General features: G+C 41.4%; 2 protein-coding genes across 5 annotated transcripts in view; one reads left to right on the top strand and one right to left on the bottom strand.

The window, feature by feature from the left end:
- The window catches only part of LOC139221743 (protein PHTF2-like), a 40,610-nt gene extending 26,064 nt beyond the window's left edge, over positions 1 to 14,546 (bottom strand). For both annotated transcript variants that reach the window (XM_070853667.1, XM_070853668.1), the window contains exons 1-3: positions 14,402 to 14,546; positions 9,884 to 9,943; positions 861 to 941 (exon numbers count right to left, since the gene is read on the bottom strand). In XM_070853667.1, the coding sequence (XP_070709768.1) occupies positions 861 to 905 (45 nt within the window). In that variant the 5' untranslated portion in view covers positions 906 to 941; positions 9,884 to 9,943; positions 14,402 to 14,546. The remainder of the gene's footprint in view (positions 1 to 860; positions 942 to 9,883; positions 9,944 to 14,401) is intronic.
- A 476-nt stretch (positions 14,547 to 15,022) lies between these two features.
- On the top strand, positions 15,023 to 17,143 carry LOC139222025 (transmembrane protein 60-like). Of its 3 annotated transcripts, none has more exons than XM_070853996.1 (3): positions 15,023 to 15,137; positions 15,437 to 15,571; positions 15,707 to 17,143. In XM_070853996.1, exons 2-3 carry the CDS (start codon positions 15,488 to 15,490, stop codon positions 16,022 to 16,024), a joined length of 402 nt encoding a protein of 133 aa, XP_070710097.1. In that variant the 5' UTR covers positions 15,023 to 15,137; positions 15,437 to 15,487; the 3' UTR covers positions 16,025 to 17,143. The 3 variants fall into 3 exon arrangements, with proteins under 3 accessions (XP_070710097.1, XP_070710099.1, XP_070710098.1); XM_070853998.1 differs by having other exon boundaries at positions 15,037 to 15,137; positions 15,480 to 15,571; XM_070853997.1 differs by having other exon boundaries at positions 15,037 to 15,141; positions 15,442 to 15,571.
- Positions 17,144 to 18,908: the final 1,765 nt, after the last annotated feature.

The following is an 18,908-nucleotide window of genomic DNA, read 5'->3' as shown; positions in this document are numbered from 1 at the left end:
GTACTGCAGCAGCTCAATGCCAAAAATATATTGGAGGTAATTTGCGTAAACATAGTTTGTTTCCCAGAGAGCTCTAACAAACTTTTCTATTATCTTAACTATTAACTTCTATTTTTCAAACTGGAAAATGTCCTGCTCAGTACAACTTATTGCAATTCTTAAAGAAATGTCTGATGTAAGAAATCCTGAAGAACAATCTTTAGGTTATGTGTTTATGTATTGGCTCTAGTGTGCAATTACAGAAACATTCTTTTGAATTTCCATACTCTGCTTTCTTTTTTTGTCCTCAATCTGACTTCAAGATCAGTGCCTCTAAAATAGTGAGGATACACTCTGTTGGCATCACATTTGGTCTTTTCATGATTTAAAATTACCTAACAAGTAGTAAATCTGACCTATTTCGCACAATAAAACCATTTTGATAGAACTGTAAGCAGAGTTGCGATCACAGTTATATCTTATTTTGGGGAAACAACATTGTTTAGCATTTACGACCATTTACAATCCGACATTAAATGACAAAAGTTCAATGTCTAAGCTGTGATATCTAAACAAACTATCAGCTGTGGACAAAATAGACTACTTATTAAATTCAGTGTCAACAAACTGCACCATCCAATGTGTAGCAAGGCTCTTAAGACTAACACTTTATTTACCAAAGCCAAGATGCCAAAACAAAGAGTAAATGTAACAGTATAATTCAATCTCATGTTGTCCTTTTAAATTTCTTAGTGTGAATTTTGCAGAGAACATTCAGCAAAACTTAAAAGATAACCAACACAGACAATTTAATACACCTTATTCTTTGACATGCAAAAATCAAGAAAGCATGCAAATGCAAGAAATGCACAGTGTCTTACCTTTTTCTGGTACCACACCACAGCATCTTTTACTTTGGAAGCCATTTACATTTCCCTTCTCCCCGCCTAGGGCATCTTAGACTGAAAAACACAACGAGACAGAGAGACAGAGAGAGAGAGCAGCGTGAGTGACGGAGTAATGAGGAGAGAGAGAGGAGGACTGTGATCTATATACCTGGTGGGAAGGTGTGTCATGACCACTGACGAAGGAGAGAGGGAGGGGAACACACACACACACACACACACACACACACACACACACACACACACACACACACACACACACACACACACACACACACACACACACACACACACACACACACACACACACACACACACACACACACACACACACACACACACGTGTGATTATGCAGATTTGAGCAAAGAGGTTCACTTTCAGTTCACATACAACACAGACACAAACACATAATTTATGTCTCTTCTTCTGATCCTTTTGCTCCTGAATCACACACAGACACACGATTAATAAGACCAGTCACCTCTACATGTCATCTCCCTGGACACCCATCATACTAAATAAACAAACAGTGTAAGCCGACCTGGGAACAGCTAAAACTCTTAATGGACCGAGTTTGAGCTGAATCACATTATGACACAGAGACATGCATAAACACACATGCATGCATTTCCAAGGAAAAAAAAACTGGGAACGGCTGCTGGATCCCTTGCAGTTGTTTGGGCGTGTGGGTGATTGGTTTGGAAAGAAAGGCTCATAAACACACACACACCCTACATCTGCACACAAGTACACACAAATTGACAAGTGTTAGAGATGTTGCATTGAAACTCCTTTTTGTTAGTAGAAGTTTATTATTAGGTGTAAGGATTAATGTTTCAGTGCAGCCATACATTCATTATTACCAGCTACATCCGTGTACGTGTGGGTGTGTGTGATCATGACACACCAAATGTAGCACGGACTACCACAGAAGTGGTTTTGAGCACTTGTTCAGCACGTGTCTGAGGACAGATTTTGTCGACACAAATGTCCCAGCTGTACAAGATGTAGTCATGAAACTTTGCAGGTGTGTCGCTGAGATCACAACGAAGGCTGCGTTCAGTGTGAAGGGTGTGGTTGAGCAAGGGTACCAGAAGTGGGGGAGGAGGGCATCAACCCTCCCCACTCGCCACTTTACATCCCTTAGCACACATTCATTTTAGGTGGCGGACCACTGTGTCCCAGTTTCAACCAGTCACCCACTGATCCAGCACAATCTAGATACAATTCAGCCTTTATTGCAACAACTAACATACTAATGTAGTATTTTGGGCAAACATCTGCTACAGTGTTCAACTTTTAATTACGTGTCCCTACCCATGCACCAAACTCACCTCTCTCATGTGTTCCAATGCCCCATACACACAGATCAGGCATCACAGCTGGTGTGATCCCATTACAAGATGGTTGCTAGTTTTATTTCACTGTCGATATGACTTTCGATGATATTCATAACTGACCACCACCAAAATTAAATAAGTGTAATACGATCATCTGATTGTTAACATTCGGGTTACCGATGGGAAGTTCACATGACAGCGTGCGTCCGTGACTGTGTCCAGAGTTTACACTGGACCCGCAGTGTGTCAGTGTGTTATTACAGAGTTGTCTTTGAAACAGGATCTCCTGGTGATGGAGGTGATGTGAGCTTGTTTGTTGTGGTTAAAAAGGAACCAGAGCAGAAAGAGTTTTACTGATTCCACTTAAACAAACCTGAGCTTTAAGTTATTTGACACCAGGAATGACTTATTCAGTACTAATGTAAAGGCTGTAACTACTTTGACTGGAACATTAAAAGTAGAAAAGCGTTTTGGTCTGTGGAGGTGGAAGAGGAAGACGAGGAGAAGAAGATGAGGTTAATAAGAAGCTGTAAAGTGGAAAACATGGAGGCTTTGATCCCTCTTCTCTCTCTTTTCAATCCTGCTTCTCTTCCTTCCTCTGTCTCTCTGTTCCATTTCTCTGTTGCATAAGTGCAGCGTTGTCCTCCTGCAGTGTGAGTGGGAGGGAGGAGCAGATTGATGGAGAGTGATGGGGGGTTGACTCACTCTCTTTGGCTTCATCGTTAATGAGGAAATATTACTCAGTCTAAAGAAATACTGTATATTGTTTTTTGAGGAGAAGTATTAATGAAATTCGCCATTTGAACTTTCTCTGCAGGCTGTGCATTCAAGTTTGAACATGAATTTTGACATTTGACATCCTGCTTTGCATGTGAAGACTTATATGCGACTATATCTGACTACTATTCCATCCCTGAAACTTGCATTTCCAGAGAAATCTTTGTTACCCTTTCCAGTGTAGTTGTATCTTGACATTTTTATACTCAGATTAAACTTTGTCATTGCAAAGTGCACAGAGTACAGTACAGAGACAACGAAATGCAGTTTAGCGTCTAACCAGAACAGCAGCAAAGTGAAAAGTAATGTTCATATGTGTAGAAGTACATATAAATAAATACATAGTGAGGGGGAGATAAAATGTAGATGTATATATATCAGAAAGATGACTGACACTACAGGACTGTCTCCACCTCAAAACAGCAGAATATTAGAGCGAATGTGTGTCGAAGTCCTCGTGTTCAAAACCGCGATGAAGCGAGTCCAAGCTCAGTGAGTCAAGAATGTGAAATTAAAAAGCAGGAAGGAGAGATAGTCTTCCACTTGAGCCAAGTGTGAACGGTTTCTACGTCGAGCACACAAGTCTGCTAATAGTGCTAACTGACACACACATAGCAAACCACTGACTGAATAACACACAAAAAAAATTCCAAGAACTCAGTTCCTATACACACAAAAGCTGAATGCATGCTGCTCATAAAGGTTGCAGAGATGTGGGTGTGATGCATTTCTGCTACGTCTGCGCCTGTGTGTGTGTGCGTGTGTGTGCGTGTGCACTTTTGGCCCAGAAGGCTGAAGGCATTTTTAGCAACAGGAAGAAAGTGTTTTGCTCGCCGTTGTCTACAATTACATTCACCACTGCTCCCTCCATCTTTCACTGCTAGAACCACGCTATTCCTGACACACATCATGCACTTGCTTTTTGCCATTACCCGCACATGCTACTAAAGAGTATATGAAAGACAGCATGGACTATATGCTGGTTTTTTATGTTCAATGGTTACACATGTAAATGGGTTTACTGTGTCAGTAATGGCCTTGGTATTAAAACCTAAGTGGTTATAGAGGGGGTGAAAGACCGACAGACCAAGACATAGAGAGAAGAAAAAAAAAAAAAAAAATCTCTCTCATTCCCACATGAGTAACACACCCATCCTTAACTCATGACACACACACTACTTATAAATATGCTTATATATAATATGCTAACATTTGCCCTTTAAAATATTGATTTCATGGGATTTGTGTGTTAGCTCTCTCACATGTCAGAAGAGGAAAGCAGGTTGAAAAAAACCTAAAACTGATAAATATAAATTGCTAATTCTAATAAATAGAAGTCGATTAACAGCCATTTTTTTCTAGTGCTGCAACTTAGTTATTTTCACAATTGAATTATATGTTGATCATGTTTCAAATCTCAGTTTGTATAACACCAGAAAGCCTTTCATTGAGCATAAAGGTGCTTATTTTATCTAATTAAATCCCCCCAAAACATATTTTTAATTTCCAGAATGAGGGATATGTTTGGCTTTTTTAACAGATAAATGCCTTTGGTAATTAATTTTCCCAAGACTATTTCCTTCAGAACTATTTTGTTATTTAATATTTTCCATTTATGGACATCTTTATATGAACATGAGCAAACAAGGAGGTGATCAGGTGCATAAAACACCAATGGAAACACACCATCACAGTGAAGTCCCAGCTAAAAATGGCTCAGTGTCCAATTACGGTAGCGCAACAACTGCTAACAACACCGGCTGCGTCCAAATGACAAACTGTCAGATTGTGCAACCGTAAAACAACAATGGTAAGCATGACCAGAGAGACTAAAAACAGACATTTATCCAGACAGACAAACCCACTGGAGCGACACCCCATCATTAGTGGACCACAGTTTTTAACCACACAATGTTTTCCATTTTTTCCTTTCTCAGACTCTCCAACAGCTTTAGGACTTCCTCTCCATCCAGAGTCGGCGATAAGGAAAACAGGCAGATCCTCCCTGTTCAAAGCCTCAAAATCCCTCCGTTATACCTCAGTGTGACGCCGACAGTGATTCACACACATTATCAGACAAAAACACACCCAGACACATACTATCGCCTAATACGGCTTCATTCATGGGATTAGCTGTAAACTGCTGGGTTAATATTTATGCTGGAAAACATAACAAGAAGAAATAGGCTGAGAGTTCTTCGCTAACATATTTCTTCCAAAACCACACACTCGCAGTGTTCCCAAAATACACTGTGGTTTGCTAAGGGGTATTTAGGGAACAGAGCCTAGACAACAGACACACACACACACACACCAACATTATATGTATATTCCGGACACAAGATTCATAGACCTTGAAAAGATTTGAGACTACATTTCTAACCAGACAGATCATATATTTTAAAAGGGCTGTAATGTGATTGTAGCCCAGTTGTTTTTATTCATCCTCCAGTTCATTTTCTGGCCAGTTACTCCGGTTACAGCAAACTCGTGTCCACAAGAAGCTTCGTTCACAAATGCAGCCCATTACAAAGCTCTCAAAGAATTTAGCAACTTTGATAACGCACACAAACACACACACAGTCTGCAGCCCTCAGCTTTGCCAAGTCTGTCTGACCAGTGGTCTGTCTGAGCTGACCCATTTACAGAGAGCGAGAGAGTGGTCAAGTACGACAGTGTGTATTATGTAGGCCACAGTTTGTATGAGGGCTCTTTTTGTGCCTCTGTGTGTGTGTTATAGTGTACATGTGTGTCCTTGTGTGAGCAGGAAATGCTTGAGTGTAATTAGCCATATGTCTCTTGCAGCTACTGTATGAATGTTAATGTGAATGAGCGTCAGTGGCAGGGGAAGGTTGAGTTTTGAATGCAGTGTGTGTGTGTGTGTGTGTGTGTGTATATACGCATGTGATCTCCATGTGGCTTTGTGGGGGGGTTAATAAAAAACAAAGAGAGAGATCCTTAGATTTAAGTGTTTAACCATCTGAAGGTTTTTCTCCACTGAGATCTCACATGTTTTTGAATGATGTAAACAGAAATACTATTTTTATAAACACTGTGCACAGTTGTTGAATATTTGTTTTCAATGTTAAAATGTAAACTATCTACATATCTGGATTGTTTTGGCCTTGTGCAGCTGAACACCCTGTAATCCTAATATGTAAATAAATTACTATAAAATTTAATAAATGTATTAGTTTAAAACAATGGAAACTATTTTATTTATGCACTTTATGAACTTTTGTTGAATTAAAAATAGGTTAGTTAAAAAAACATGATTATATTCCTCAAAGCAAGATATTGAAAAAGCCTGTTATCTGCACTGAAACTCGAGGCCCTTCTGCTCATTTTCTTAGGTAATAAAATGGAGGAAGTCATTCTAGAGAAGAGCTGATGGCTTATCAGAACGTGCAAACAAAAGTTACATCAGGACAAACTGACAGCAGTTATCTCTGCTCTTCTTCCTTTTGCTCGCAGATCAAATCTGACAATTTTTTTGTCATGACAAACGATAGTGAAAGCAGCCTGTTATTTAAAGCTCAAGGTGACCTCTTCGAATACCTCGTTTTATCCCACAAACGGTCAAAACCCCAGTCTATTATCGTTCACATATCGTATCTTTTGAGACGCTGGAGCTGGAGAACTGTAACAATTAATTATCAATATCTGATTGATCAACCAATCATTTCAGCTCTACTATTAATCATCTGCAATATGGAGAAAAGCTAGTATTATGCGTTTGTCATTTTAGATTATAGTATCGTAAAAATCCAAGATTTCCATCGATCCAGCCCACTTACTGATTGGCAATGATGCCTTCAACAGCTGGATTCAGAGACGTTAAAACAAGCTGCTATGGTATACATTATCATCTTGTCCAACCCAGGGGGCCTCAGTGCATTTCTATGTGTTTTAGCTCTACTCTAATCTACTTGCTTACATTTTAGTTCCTAAACATGATGTGACGTGTTTAAACAGGGTTTTTGCTCAGCATTTTAAAAGATCCCGCCTGAGGAAAACGAGTAGCAGTGCTCCATCACACAGCAAAATGCCACATAGTCAATGACTGAAGTGACTGGTTAACTGTCATCTGTGCGTCAGGATCTGTTTGATTCAGTTATCTGATTGATCACATCGAACTTTCACAGTGATTAATCAGAGCAGGACATTACAGTGGTACACTCCATACACAACAACATGAGGTAAGAACCCTTAACACCTGCACCAACCATTTGGGAAGGGATTAGGTAAGCAATAAGATTCACTACTGGATTCTGATTTGATAAAATGTTATCAAACCACAACCCTTCAGGTGATTTTGTCTCGAGCATTGCCTTAAAACAGGGGCTCTCTATTGTCTGTTATACCTTAAACGTATGACACTATCTCTACTGAAGAAATAGAGCAGAAATACATTAAGGTCAGTCGGTTCAGTGTACATTTCCTAAACCTTGTGTTGAGTAACTGTAGACGCTCCTTCCTCCCTCGGTCTGCTGCAGTAACATCGGAGGTTTTACAAGCTGGATAAACTTTGAATGAGTCAGGTTAGGTTTTAAATTTAGGGTGGCGGGAGGGTTCATGTGACAGGCTTCATTTGCTTTCTATATGGAAGCCAGGAAAGCCTGGATAGCTGTGAAAATGTCTGCTGAAAGCGTCACTCATACTTCAAGTGGGCGACGAAAAAAATCATTGTGTGCCATAAGACAGCCACAACAAAAACAGAAAAATCAAAGGCTTTTTAAACAAATTCCCTTGTGAAAAACAAACTATTTAGCTTGTTTATTCATGGCATGTGAAAACCAAGCTGCTAATTCCGGCCTGAAAAAGCAGAAAGTAGCAGTCTGACAAGCTGGTTTTTAGATCGTCAAGTTAGAGAGAGGCAAGTGAGTAGAAGAAAACACTTGCTTATGATGGCTGTTTTTCTATCAGTGTAATGCTTCTCTGGGGTGTCTAATGAAAACACGAGCGCTGGAGGAGAGCTCCTTCACGAGTCTGGTAACTCGTGATGTGTAACACTAGCCGCTCTCTCGCTCTCTGGGTGCTCTATATTTCATGATGGGCGCAGGTTACATCTCTAAACTGGGCCGAGGGGGCACATGTGTGTGTGTTCGCATGCCTACGGGAAATATGATGCTGCTCAATCAACGATGAAGGGTCGGAGGTGTCGGGGGATTCTGAGAGTGAGTGAGTGAAGGGAAGGGGTGGAGGAAGATGCAGATCGTGTATCCATCATGTAGGGTGAATCCTTGAAAATCTCAAGTGACACCAAATGACACACTTGACCTATACATGGTTTGGTCATACAGCGACACACACACACACATACACACACACACAAATACACACGTTCATTAGTTATTTACTGTGCCCAGCCACCATGTATGTATAACAAAAATATGGCTGCAATAATGAAGCATTTGTCAGACAATAACATAATCTCTTAGTATATAGCATCATATTGCAAACAAAGAACTTTGTTTCCCATCTCAGGTTCTACAAGAAAACAAAAAACAAAATGTCTGCTCAGATTTATAGTCACAGCACAGTCTTAGTCAAAACTGCCACAACATTTAAAATACTAATCCAATAGATCAAACCTTTTGACAGTCGTCCTGAGGGAAATCAGACCATGGAGCCCCTTAAGATGACCGCAGGGGCCTTGGCTGAACTTTGTTCAGAGAGACAGCCAAAAACAAAAATTCCTGACATGCTATAAATCAATCCGATAAGCAAGTTAGTTGAGCATTTGGGCAATTAATCAGGCGTCGTGGCACCCGTAAAACTGATTCTGAAATTAGTCGGGGGGCAACCAACTCGGGGTGAACAGTGTCTGCCACAGCTTCAGACCTGCCACAAATAAATCCCTTCCTAAAGCAGCACGAAAAAAACTCAACTGTCTTATAATCATCCATCTAGAGGAAATAAAGGACATTTCAATAAAAAATGTAGACCTTAAATCAACATGTAATGAATAATAAAACTTGAAATGGACTTCAATTTCATGCAAATTACAGAATAAGCACAGCCTGTTCTCTTGAGGAAGGCCGTTAAACCGGTCTGTTTTTGTAGTTAATGTAATGTAATTTGCGCAGAGCATAACAACGACTACATACCAGTGTAACGCTTTTAAAGCCCAAACACAGTCAACAGTAGACAATCCTGCGGCTGGTTGTTTCTGCTGGTATCTTTGTTTTATAACAGGATTAATCTATTTGGCTTTATCAGCCTCTGCGGACATATTCTGATGTACAGACTACAGGTTGACAGAAAAAAAATGTATAATAGTTAAAAAGAAAAACATGCAAAATGTCTCAGTTAAAGAGCTTTCAAGTGTGCAGCGGTGCAGACTTAGTCACACAAGTCTTCAAAGTCACATCATCTGTGTATCATTTGGTGGTTTTGTCAAATGTGAGGAAATAGAACACAATACATTTTCGGACATAGTGGTGAGGTTAAGCAGGAACATAGAGAAACTCTGTGTATGTGTGCATTTGTTGAATAGGAAACAAGTAACCACAGATGAACTGAAACAACTGAGCCGTACACACACACACACACGTACACACACAGAAAAAAGGCCTGTATTTTCCTCTCGTGCTCTCCACAGAAGGGAAGTAAGGCTTTCACATTCTCCTATTTTTCCATCTGTCTCTCTTGCTGAGACATAATGAACACTACTCATGAACTACTGTTGCTGTCTGAGCAGGGTCACTATGTATGTGTATATGTGTGTGTGTAGCTAGCTGACACCCTCACAGCAACAGGACAGGAGTTGTTGAAGCATGCAGCGCTCAAACAAAAACAGACTATGTGGAGTTGGGGGGAGGGGGGGGGGCGAAGCAAACTAGTAAACACACACAAACACATACACGGACTGGACTCACCTCTGGTCAGGCCGTGTAGCTGACTGGTGTTTCGTCCTCACAGCCAAATCAGGACAGAAGCTGGACATTTGGAAAACAAAGAGAAAGAGGGACGGTCAAGACTGTCTGACCTGGAAAGATCACATTTGACATTCAAAGCAACAGCAGCAGTGTGTGTGTGTGTGTGTGTGTGTGTGACTGTGTGTGTCTCTCAGCTTTGGGCAATATCTATGTATGCATGCATATGCATGTAGGATATTAATAACTATTATTCTATTTTTTGCTTTACTAAAACGACACAAAACCAGGCAGATTTTTAACTATTTTTTATGTTCTGTGCCTAAATGAAATGCTTTCAATCAGATGCAAGGTGCCATTATAATAATTAGAATAAAGCCATCCTTCATTTTGATTCTCTGCCTGAAATTCATCAGTTCTAAGGCGCTACATGTTTTGATTAATTACTCTTATTTTACGCTTTTTACTGGCAAAGCTTTAATTGCACTTTTAGTAACAAGATTTCGCTCGCCAAATGGAGAATCTACCCACATTTGGCGCTTGGCAGTTGTTAGTCTTGGACCTTGTCTGTTTGTGGTGGTTTGTGTTTTGCACGGTGGGTTTAACAACGTGATGTTATGATAGTATATGGCTCAGTGGTGGACGACTGTCAGCTCAGACTCTCACCAGAAGAAGGAGAAGCTGGACAGGCAGATTAATAACCACATCTACTTTCAGTGTAAAAAAGGGTCTGGCAGTGTGTGCGTGTGTGTGTGTGCGTGTGTGTATTCGGAGCACTGTGTAATTTGGGATTTGGCTGGTGTCCACGTGATAAGGCTGCATAGAGAGGCTTAAAGGCAGCCTGTGTCTCTAACTGAGATTCACAACACACACACATAGTATGATTTCTCAGAAACAATAATGAATAACATCAGGCAGCAAAAGATCACAACACTCAACCTTCTCCAACAATGTGGCTCTTGTGAAGAGTCAGGAGACTGGCCACCATCATCTTCCTCTTCCATCATCATAGTCATCCCCCTCATGTCATCTTTGTCAAAATTAATTATCCCTCCTGATAATGACAGGGCCACAAGGCAGGTAACCGCTAAGTCACCCCACGCATCTCCTGACCGCTCAGCGTGACCTTCAGTCAGCGCTGCAGTCACATCAATGTGTCACGCTTGGAGGAATTCACAGATTTCAAAGAAAACGACAGTTCCATAAAAATGCACCTTCCTCAGGCATTAAACAACCTTCAGTGAAAGACGCAGGACTAAGATACACTTTCGTAACTCAACGATTGGTTTTGCAGCAGAAAAGAAAAACAGGTAAAAAAAAAAAGGTCTTGTGACTGCTGACCTTTTCTTCAGTGAAACCAACTGGAAACCAACAGCTAATCGCCAAGTTAAAGGATGACTAGTATCACAACCACCAGGATTCATACAATGGCCTCCATAAGGGAAAGGAAGAAGGTGAAAGCTAAACAAAGAAGTGAGGGGTGGCAGTCAGACAGAAGCTACAGGAATAGAGATGGAAGCAAAATACCAAATAAGTATGTCGGTGGTTCAAAGAGGGCAAGGACTAGAGGTCTAGTTAGAGAGCGCAGAAAAGTTGAAAAGTGCAGTGGAATAGTAGAATAAACACTTTGATAATGTGGAACATTTTCTTCAAAAACAGATATGATTTCATCTTGTCATTTTGTGAAATAAAAACAAATCGTAATGTGGGACAAAAATTAGACATGATGCATTTAAGGGGGGAAAAGCTGACTTAAAAACAGCCTTAATTAGACTAAAAATATTAAAGGCCCTACACACCAATGGCACATCTGCACAGGTGATTTACTTATTTTGGCTCTTCTATGACTATGACTATGTTTGACTGCTATCTTCATCACTCTCCTGTTAACTTATCAGCCAAACTAATTAAGACACCTGTATTAGAAAAGGGTACGTCTAAAAAGGACATGAGTTACTGATAACATGAAAGATGGATCTGCTCTATTCAAGCATCCCAAAAAGGTGGTACATCGAACCAGAATGTCAGTAACCAGTAACTGAATGGAGCTCAGCAATCATTAGTTTCATTATTTACACATTTATGCATTTTGTCTTACAGTTAAAATGTCAAAATGTCTTCTGTGAACTATTGGAATTGGTTTCAACAAACCATAATGATGCCTCAGTTGTCCATCCTGTACTACATACTAATACTTGACTGCATAGACATAACCAGAGCAACAATGGCTCATCCCAACATAACACTTTCCACGTTATCATTAACACAGCCTGTCACTCTGCTGCAGCACAGCCGAGCTCGTAACGTGGCACTTCTCTAGCGACTGCGAAGCCACTTGACCTTTCTCTGCAACCTTTCTGAGCATTGAGCGCGACTCGATGCAGCAAAGGTTGTGTTTCTATGAAATCATATCACTGCCCTCCAGACCCTTGTGTGGCTGTAACATAAGACGATATAGCAGAGTAATAGCAGTGTGTGATGTAACTATAATGCAGTGGATGATGTAACCAGCTCTGCGGGCAGATTCAAGCTGCACAATGCACACAGCATCGTCTGAGAGCCCCTCAAAAAGACAGACAGAGAGAGGGAGAGTAAGAGAGACAAAGGGTGAGAGAGAAAGACAGAGAGAACAAATGATACAAAGAAATACAAAGGAACACGCTGGTCAGACAATAGACAGCAGTCTGGGTCTGTGGATGCTACAATTACGCACATTGAGACACTGAATCATGCAGTCAGTCAACCACTACAATTCATTTTGTGCAAATGCATGTATATACAAATAAAAACAACACACGCATGCACACACTGCACTACACTGAATGACCTCTGGTTCGTGGACGCTGCAGAGCTGCTGCACAGCTACCTTGACTGACAAGTACGACTGGCCTACCTGACGATCAATCAATTCACTGTCTCAAAGGCAAGTGCATCGACATCCACGATGTGTGTGCAGGTGTGTGTTAGGAGAGCCCCAGGAATCCCAGGTCTACTAGACGCCAGCTGGGTGTAACACAACGCCAGTCTTGTCAACACGTAAGACGCAGCAACAGTGATTTCACTGCTCATCTCCCATCTGCCAGCAAGTAACAAACACAGTTTTGTGTTTGCAAACTTTTGCTGAGCCTTCTTGCAACCACAGCTTCCTGCTGCTGGGCTACATTTAACTGCCTTGCTCAAGGGCTTCTCAAGTCTGACTGAAGATATGAAGATGTTAAGCTTTAAAAGATCAATTTGACTGTCCAGGCTGTAGTTTCACATTGTGAATCCATACAGGACTCTGTCCGAACCGTTAATTTAGGGGTCAAATTATGACTGCAGTGGAAAATCTGGGTGAGTGATGACAGCGTTAGTCCAACACTGGAACAGACAGGCTGGCTGGCTCGATGGCAAACCATGTTGGATAATCAGACAGCCTGCCAAACCGTTAGCCTGAACGCCTGCTGAAACCTGCGACAGCTTCCCCTCACTGCTACACCAGGACCACGAAACAGGCAGAGAAAACACTAGGTACAGAGCAGATTACGACAGAATGAGAGATTTATATCTATTTGGAAAGAGTAGTGAGGGGTAGACTACAGAGAACAGAGTAGGATACATCTAATTGAAATAGGGTTGAGTCAAGTAGAATTCAGAAATAAATTGATTAGTTGATTCATCCATTTGTCAATGGACATAAAATTAACCGCCACATATTACTTCCAGTCAGATCTATTGGCTTTCTTGGTCTTATGTGAGTCTAAACTTTGGCTTTTAAAGTGTGGTTGCATAAAACGAGCAGATTGATTAATTAGATTCGATTAATAATTAATTAGATGAACCAGTTATGCAGGCTTTCCGTTAGGAAAGTGTTTAGCCGAGGTGGTAATCCACTCAGATCCTGGCACAGTGTGGGAAGACAAGTAATCTGAGAGGTAAAAGACATCTTCCAGATACGCAGTGTTTGAAACTAGGCCTAGATCTTTCATAATCAGTTTGGTTAGTATATCATATACTGTAATATAAGTCACAAGTGTGAAACAATACCGCTAAATCTTTTCACTGAAGATTACTGTTTTAGGTTAAAAGATGGTATTGATTAATTTTGAATGATTTTGGCAGGTGGCCCACCTCTGCTAGAAAACACTGTGGGAAACCTACTAATGGAAATAACGACCAAGAGCAGAGGAGAGCATGGTAGGACAGGCTTCAGTACGGTGGATTCACGTTACAGGCATCTAGCAAACTGAGGCAAGATCGTATATTGTTGCTGTTCCTGTGTTTTCACTCCATAAAAGGACATGCCCTACACACTGCAGAAAACCAGCTAATTTACTAGCTAGCCTACATGTAGATGCAGCCACGGTGTTTTCAGACATGGTTCAGTTCACACAGACTGTCCTCCTCCTCCTCCTCCTCCTCCTCCTAGCTCCTATCATGCTACATAGCTAGCTAAGCTACCGGCAGGCACAAAGAGGCGCACAGCTGACCCTAATACTGAAACCCTGGTCGCTGTTGTCCACACATTTCACACAGGCTCACCTCCTTGACAGCGACGGCTGCCCAGAGTCCTTCACGCGGGCCCAAACTGTGCTTTCCAGCCGCGGTTAAAGCTACACTGAGCCGGCCAGCCTTGTGCACTGTCTGGAGGAGATGCTGAGTGTCTGCTCGCCGATGTTTGAAGCTGTAGCTTTTCGCTTTCTGCTCCTCACTGTAAAAATACAACTTCAGCCGCTTCCCGTAAACCACCGTGTAAAGGCGCCTTTGGATTTTAAGGGCAATAAACGTCGCTAACGGTTAGAATCGAATAAGTGGAGAGGAGAGCGGGCTCAAATATCACCACTACTGAGTAAATAACCGAAAAGCAACAGCAAAAACAGTTCACAATGTAGCCATCTTATGTAAGAGCTGTTAAATCGCATATAAACACGAGCAGCGGGTGAGATAGAAACAACTGTACTTACCTCTAGCGGACGGTAAAAGTCACTACAGGGAAAAACTACAACGAGTTTGCGCTCCTGCAAAAACTTTACGGTCACAACCGAGCTGTGATGGACGTTAACTCAAGCGTGACGTAGTGAAAGCGAGGACCAATTAGATTTCAGGGTGGGCGGGACAAACTCAGATAACGGAACCGTAAGTCCTTCAGTCTGTTATCGTTAACGGACCCGTCCGTCTGTTGACAGCTATGTGAGTGACTGTGATAAACATCATGAGATTTGGTGTGCTTCATACAGACAGACGAAAATGGAGGCCGCCGATGTAGGAACACACTGAGGTAAGTTTGACTTAGTCTTACACAGAACACCCACCGGTTAGCTAAATGCTATTGGGCTGCACAAGCTAGCTGGCATGAGCTAACTAGCGATGAATGAAAAATAACATAAAAATGAGTCCAGTTCATGTTAGTGACATGTTGTTTGATGTGGTCAGAAATACCAGGTTTTAATAGTCTTTAGCAGCTATTCCAGCGTTGCTGTCTATTCTCATGTGTCGGTTTTCTTGTTGAAATACTCCCCAGACTAAACATTTATCATAATAATGAGTGTGGTTGTTTCTGACCTCTTTTTTTCCCAGTTCAGCATCAGTTTGTCTGTTTTCTCCTCTGGTCTGTCTCCAGTCCGTGAGATGTCTTTGGCTCAGAGGGTTTTGTTGACCTGGGTCTTCACCCTGGTCTTCCTCATCATGCTAGTACTCAAACTGGACGGGAAGGTAAAGGTTTTTTTCTCTTAATACTCCTCAGTATGTTCTAAAAAGTTCATCATTTTCCTCTCACACACTGATGGACATCCTGGATAAAAGCCTTGATTATATAACTACACAATCTTCTCCCTCTCATCCCTCCAGGTGCAGTGGAACTGGTTCCTCATCTTCCTCCCAGTCTGGGTGTTCGATGGCATCCTCATCCTCATGCTTGCCATCAAGATGGCAGGCCGTTGCAAACCTGGTTACGACCCACGCAACGGCTCCCCAGACCTGCGTCTGCGCGCCTGGTACCTGACTGCCATGCTGCTCAAGCTGGGCTTCTGCCTGACGCTGTGCGCCAAGCTGGAGAAGCTGGCAGATGTAAAGCTGACGTTTGTGTGCATACCGCTGTGGACCATGCTGCTGGGGGCGCTGGTGGAGCTGGGGCTCAACATCTTCCCTGAGAGGAGAGAAGCCTAAGCGGGATTAAACCTCAACATGAATCATAACACCGACAAAAAATATTGAGAATAGGCTTGTCTTTGACCACGATCTTGTAAAAATGGAGCCTTTGTTTTGGCTTGAATATGATTTCAGAGGGGACTGAGGCTCAAAGAAGTAATCAGATCATGACTGAGCAACAAGACATTGAAGAGGAGCTGCTGCTGAATCTGTCACAGTCCACCTTCAAAATAGCTTAAAATGACTATTTTCTATACAAATGCTAAAAGGGGATCAACTGTGTATGTATAAAACTACTGTGAAACCTACACTGGAAAAAAAAAGATTAGCGTCCTCTAAAGTGTGCTTTTGTTTTGAACTTGATGTTCATCATTGTTTTCTAGTATTATTTTCACTGTGTATAAGCTAGCAGAGCTTCGACACACACAGAAAAGCCAAATGGTGAATTCTTGTCTTAGCTGCATTACATTAACTGTCACTCGTGGTACCAAAATCATCTTCCATATGCTTTCGATATTGTGTGGCTGTATTTACCCACAAACACTTCTTATTTTCATTCCTGAGCTGCGGAGAGTAGCTGGCCAAAGGTTTTTTTTTTTTTCACAAGTTATAAATTAACTTTGGAGGTGTTCGTGGCGACAGCTTGGTTTGGCTGCAAGCACACAGGGAGGCGATAACTTAAGACGTTGCTCGGAACAACTTGTGACGTTCTTTTCCCCACCTGCTATCTCCTCTGCTCTCCACAAGGTCTCTTTTGTACCAGATAAATCATCATGTTCCCTGTGAAAATCAATAAGCTGTTATTGGGTACAAGGTCGCTTGGAAAAAAACCATAACACGTATCATACTTGGTGACCAGAAGAAGATCCAGAAAAATCTGGATTCATTTCAATTTTTTAGGGTTTAAACTGCAACACAGAGCTCATGAGGACACTTGTGTTGCTGCGTCGCCGCTCCATCTACCAATTTTATGGCACGGCCGACACTGACCAATGTTTTGTGCCATTTGATTATTTATTAGTATTTCAAATACATTCTCTGCATTATTTTGCACTATGTAGAAAAGGAATGGGTGTTGTTGAGATCAAAATTATTTGATAATTAATGCATGTCTCATGAAAATAAACATTTTCCATCTACACAGTAATTTGTCTGAAATTGTCAAAATAAATGTTAGAATAGTATTTATAGTAGTGAAGATATAAATGTGAGTGTTTCCGTGCTCAGAAGGATCACATTAGTTGCAGACTGTGCAAAACAAAGTGTTGTGGTTGAGGCGAAAATCCTGCTGGGACGTGGCCTGAAATGAACTGTGAGGCAACCACAGAGCCAGCAGCAGCAGCAGTGTGTGTGTGTGTGTGTGTGTGTGTCTGCCCTTTTAAGGAAGGAAAGTGAAGTCTTTGTCTTTTCTGTCTACGTCAGTCCTGTAATACTGTGGTGTTTTTATGAAGTGTTCAGGTGTTTTAACTGTATGAGATCAGTGTTTCCAGTTTGCCGTCTTTTAGCTGTCACCTGATGCAGGGGGAAAAAAAATCCACCAGAGGAGCTGAAGGTTAAGACAGAAATGATTTATGAAAGCACAATACTGGACGTGCGTCCAGGAGGCGTGGACAGCATGTAGCCTGAAGCCAGTTTCCAAAGTGGAAACAGCTCAAGTCGGACAGCTCACCTTTAGTGTTGGCTGTCATCAGAGGGACTGAGGTGATTTTACCGTGTGAGCAGAGACGGGAGCGACCGACACAGGCTGAGCTGGGTAATTTGGTTGTGCTGCAGGAGGAGTAGAAAGGAGAGAAAGGTTTTGTGTTTAAAGAGGCTCAAGGGGATTTTACAGCATCCTGCACAGCATACGACACCATCTATGCTCAGACCTTCGCATCAGATAAAGAAGAACTCCCCCCACAAAACCCTTTAACAACATGGAAGAAACCTCTGGAAGAGCTGGTTAAGCTTGTAGGTATTCCATGTATGTCATTCCCAAACAAAGCTGCTATTCTTGTAAAAAGTAAAAGTACAATCTTGAGATATTTGTAATTTACTTGCGTATGTAAGTTAAATACTTCAACTGCACTACATTTATAGTAACTTTTTACTTTGCAGATTAAGATTTTACATTAAATCATAATAAACGCTATAAAAAAACGACAACAACACATTGCTAAAGATAAAAGTAGTGGTCCCCAACCTGTTCAGCTTGTGACTTTAAAAGAAAAAAAAGTATTGTCTATTTATTTGGAGCCTCTTCTTGCAGTTCAAACGTCGTAGATCATTCGTTGTCGTCTCAAAAAAGTAAAGTTATCCAATATTTCACAAAAAAGCCTCCCAAAATTAGAGAAAAGTGAAAAAATTTCTTCATCAGAAATTGTGACTCTTTGAGGGGAAACTAAATATAAAGAAGTAAAAATTATTCTATCGATTAATAATCTAGCAATCAAAGTATTTTTATGTTTGTTATTTAAAGTACATTTTACTGTAATTTTACTTCATCAGGGTTTTTAATGAAAGACCTCCAGCTTTAATGGATTATTATGACTACATCGCTTCATTACTGTCTGAATCCTTCTCCCTCTCTGTCCTAATCGGTACCGGGGAACTTTAACCTCCCGGAGCGAGTAGTGTATGCTCAGAGACTGTACACACGGTGCCACACTCAGGTGATTCAGTGAGGTTTTTCCAGTTATTCCCTCCAAAATCATTTCTCTGTCTCTGCTCCAGCTTCCTCCTCACTCCCTCCCACACTGCAAAGGTCAGCTGAGCTCCTGTGGCATCCCTGCAGTGTGTGAGGGTGCACAAAAGGACCAAAAGAGAGGAAAAAGGCTGTTGTGAGCTGTATTTGACCTGACACGCACCAGCCCTGAATTATGGGGCTACTGCATTGTGGCGTGTATGAGCTGTCTGCTCACAT

Source organism: Pempheris klunzingeri, chromosome 22, assembly GCF_042242105.1.
Source record: "Pempheris klunzingeri isolate RE-2024b chromosome 22, fPemKlu1.hap1, whole genome shotgun sequence".
Classification (NCBI taxonomy): domain Eukaryota; kingdom Metazoa; phylum Chordata; class Actinopteri; order Acropomatiformes; family Pempheridae; genus Pempheris; species Pempheris klunzingeri.
Note: the sequence above shows the minus strand (reverse complement) of the source record. Positions and strands in the feature narration are given on the sequence as shown.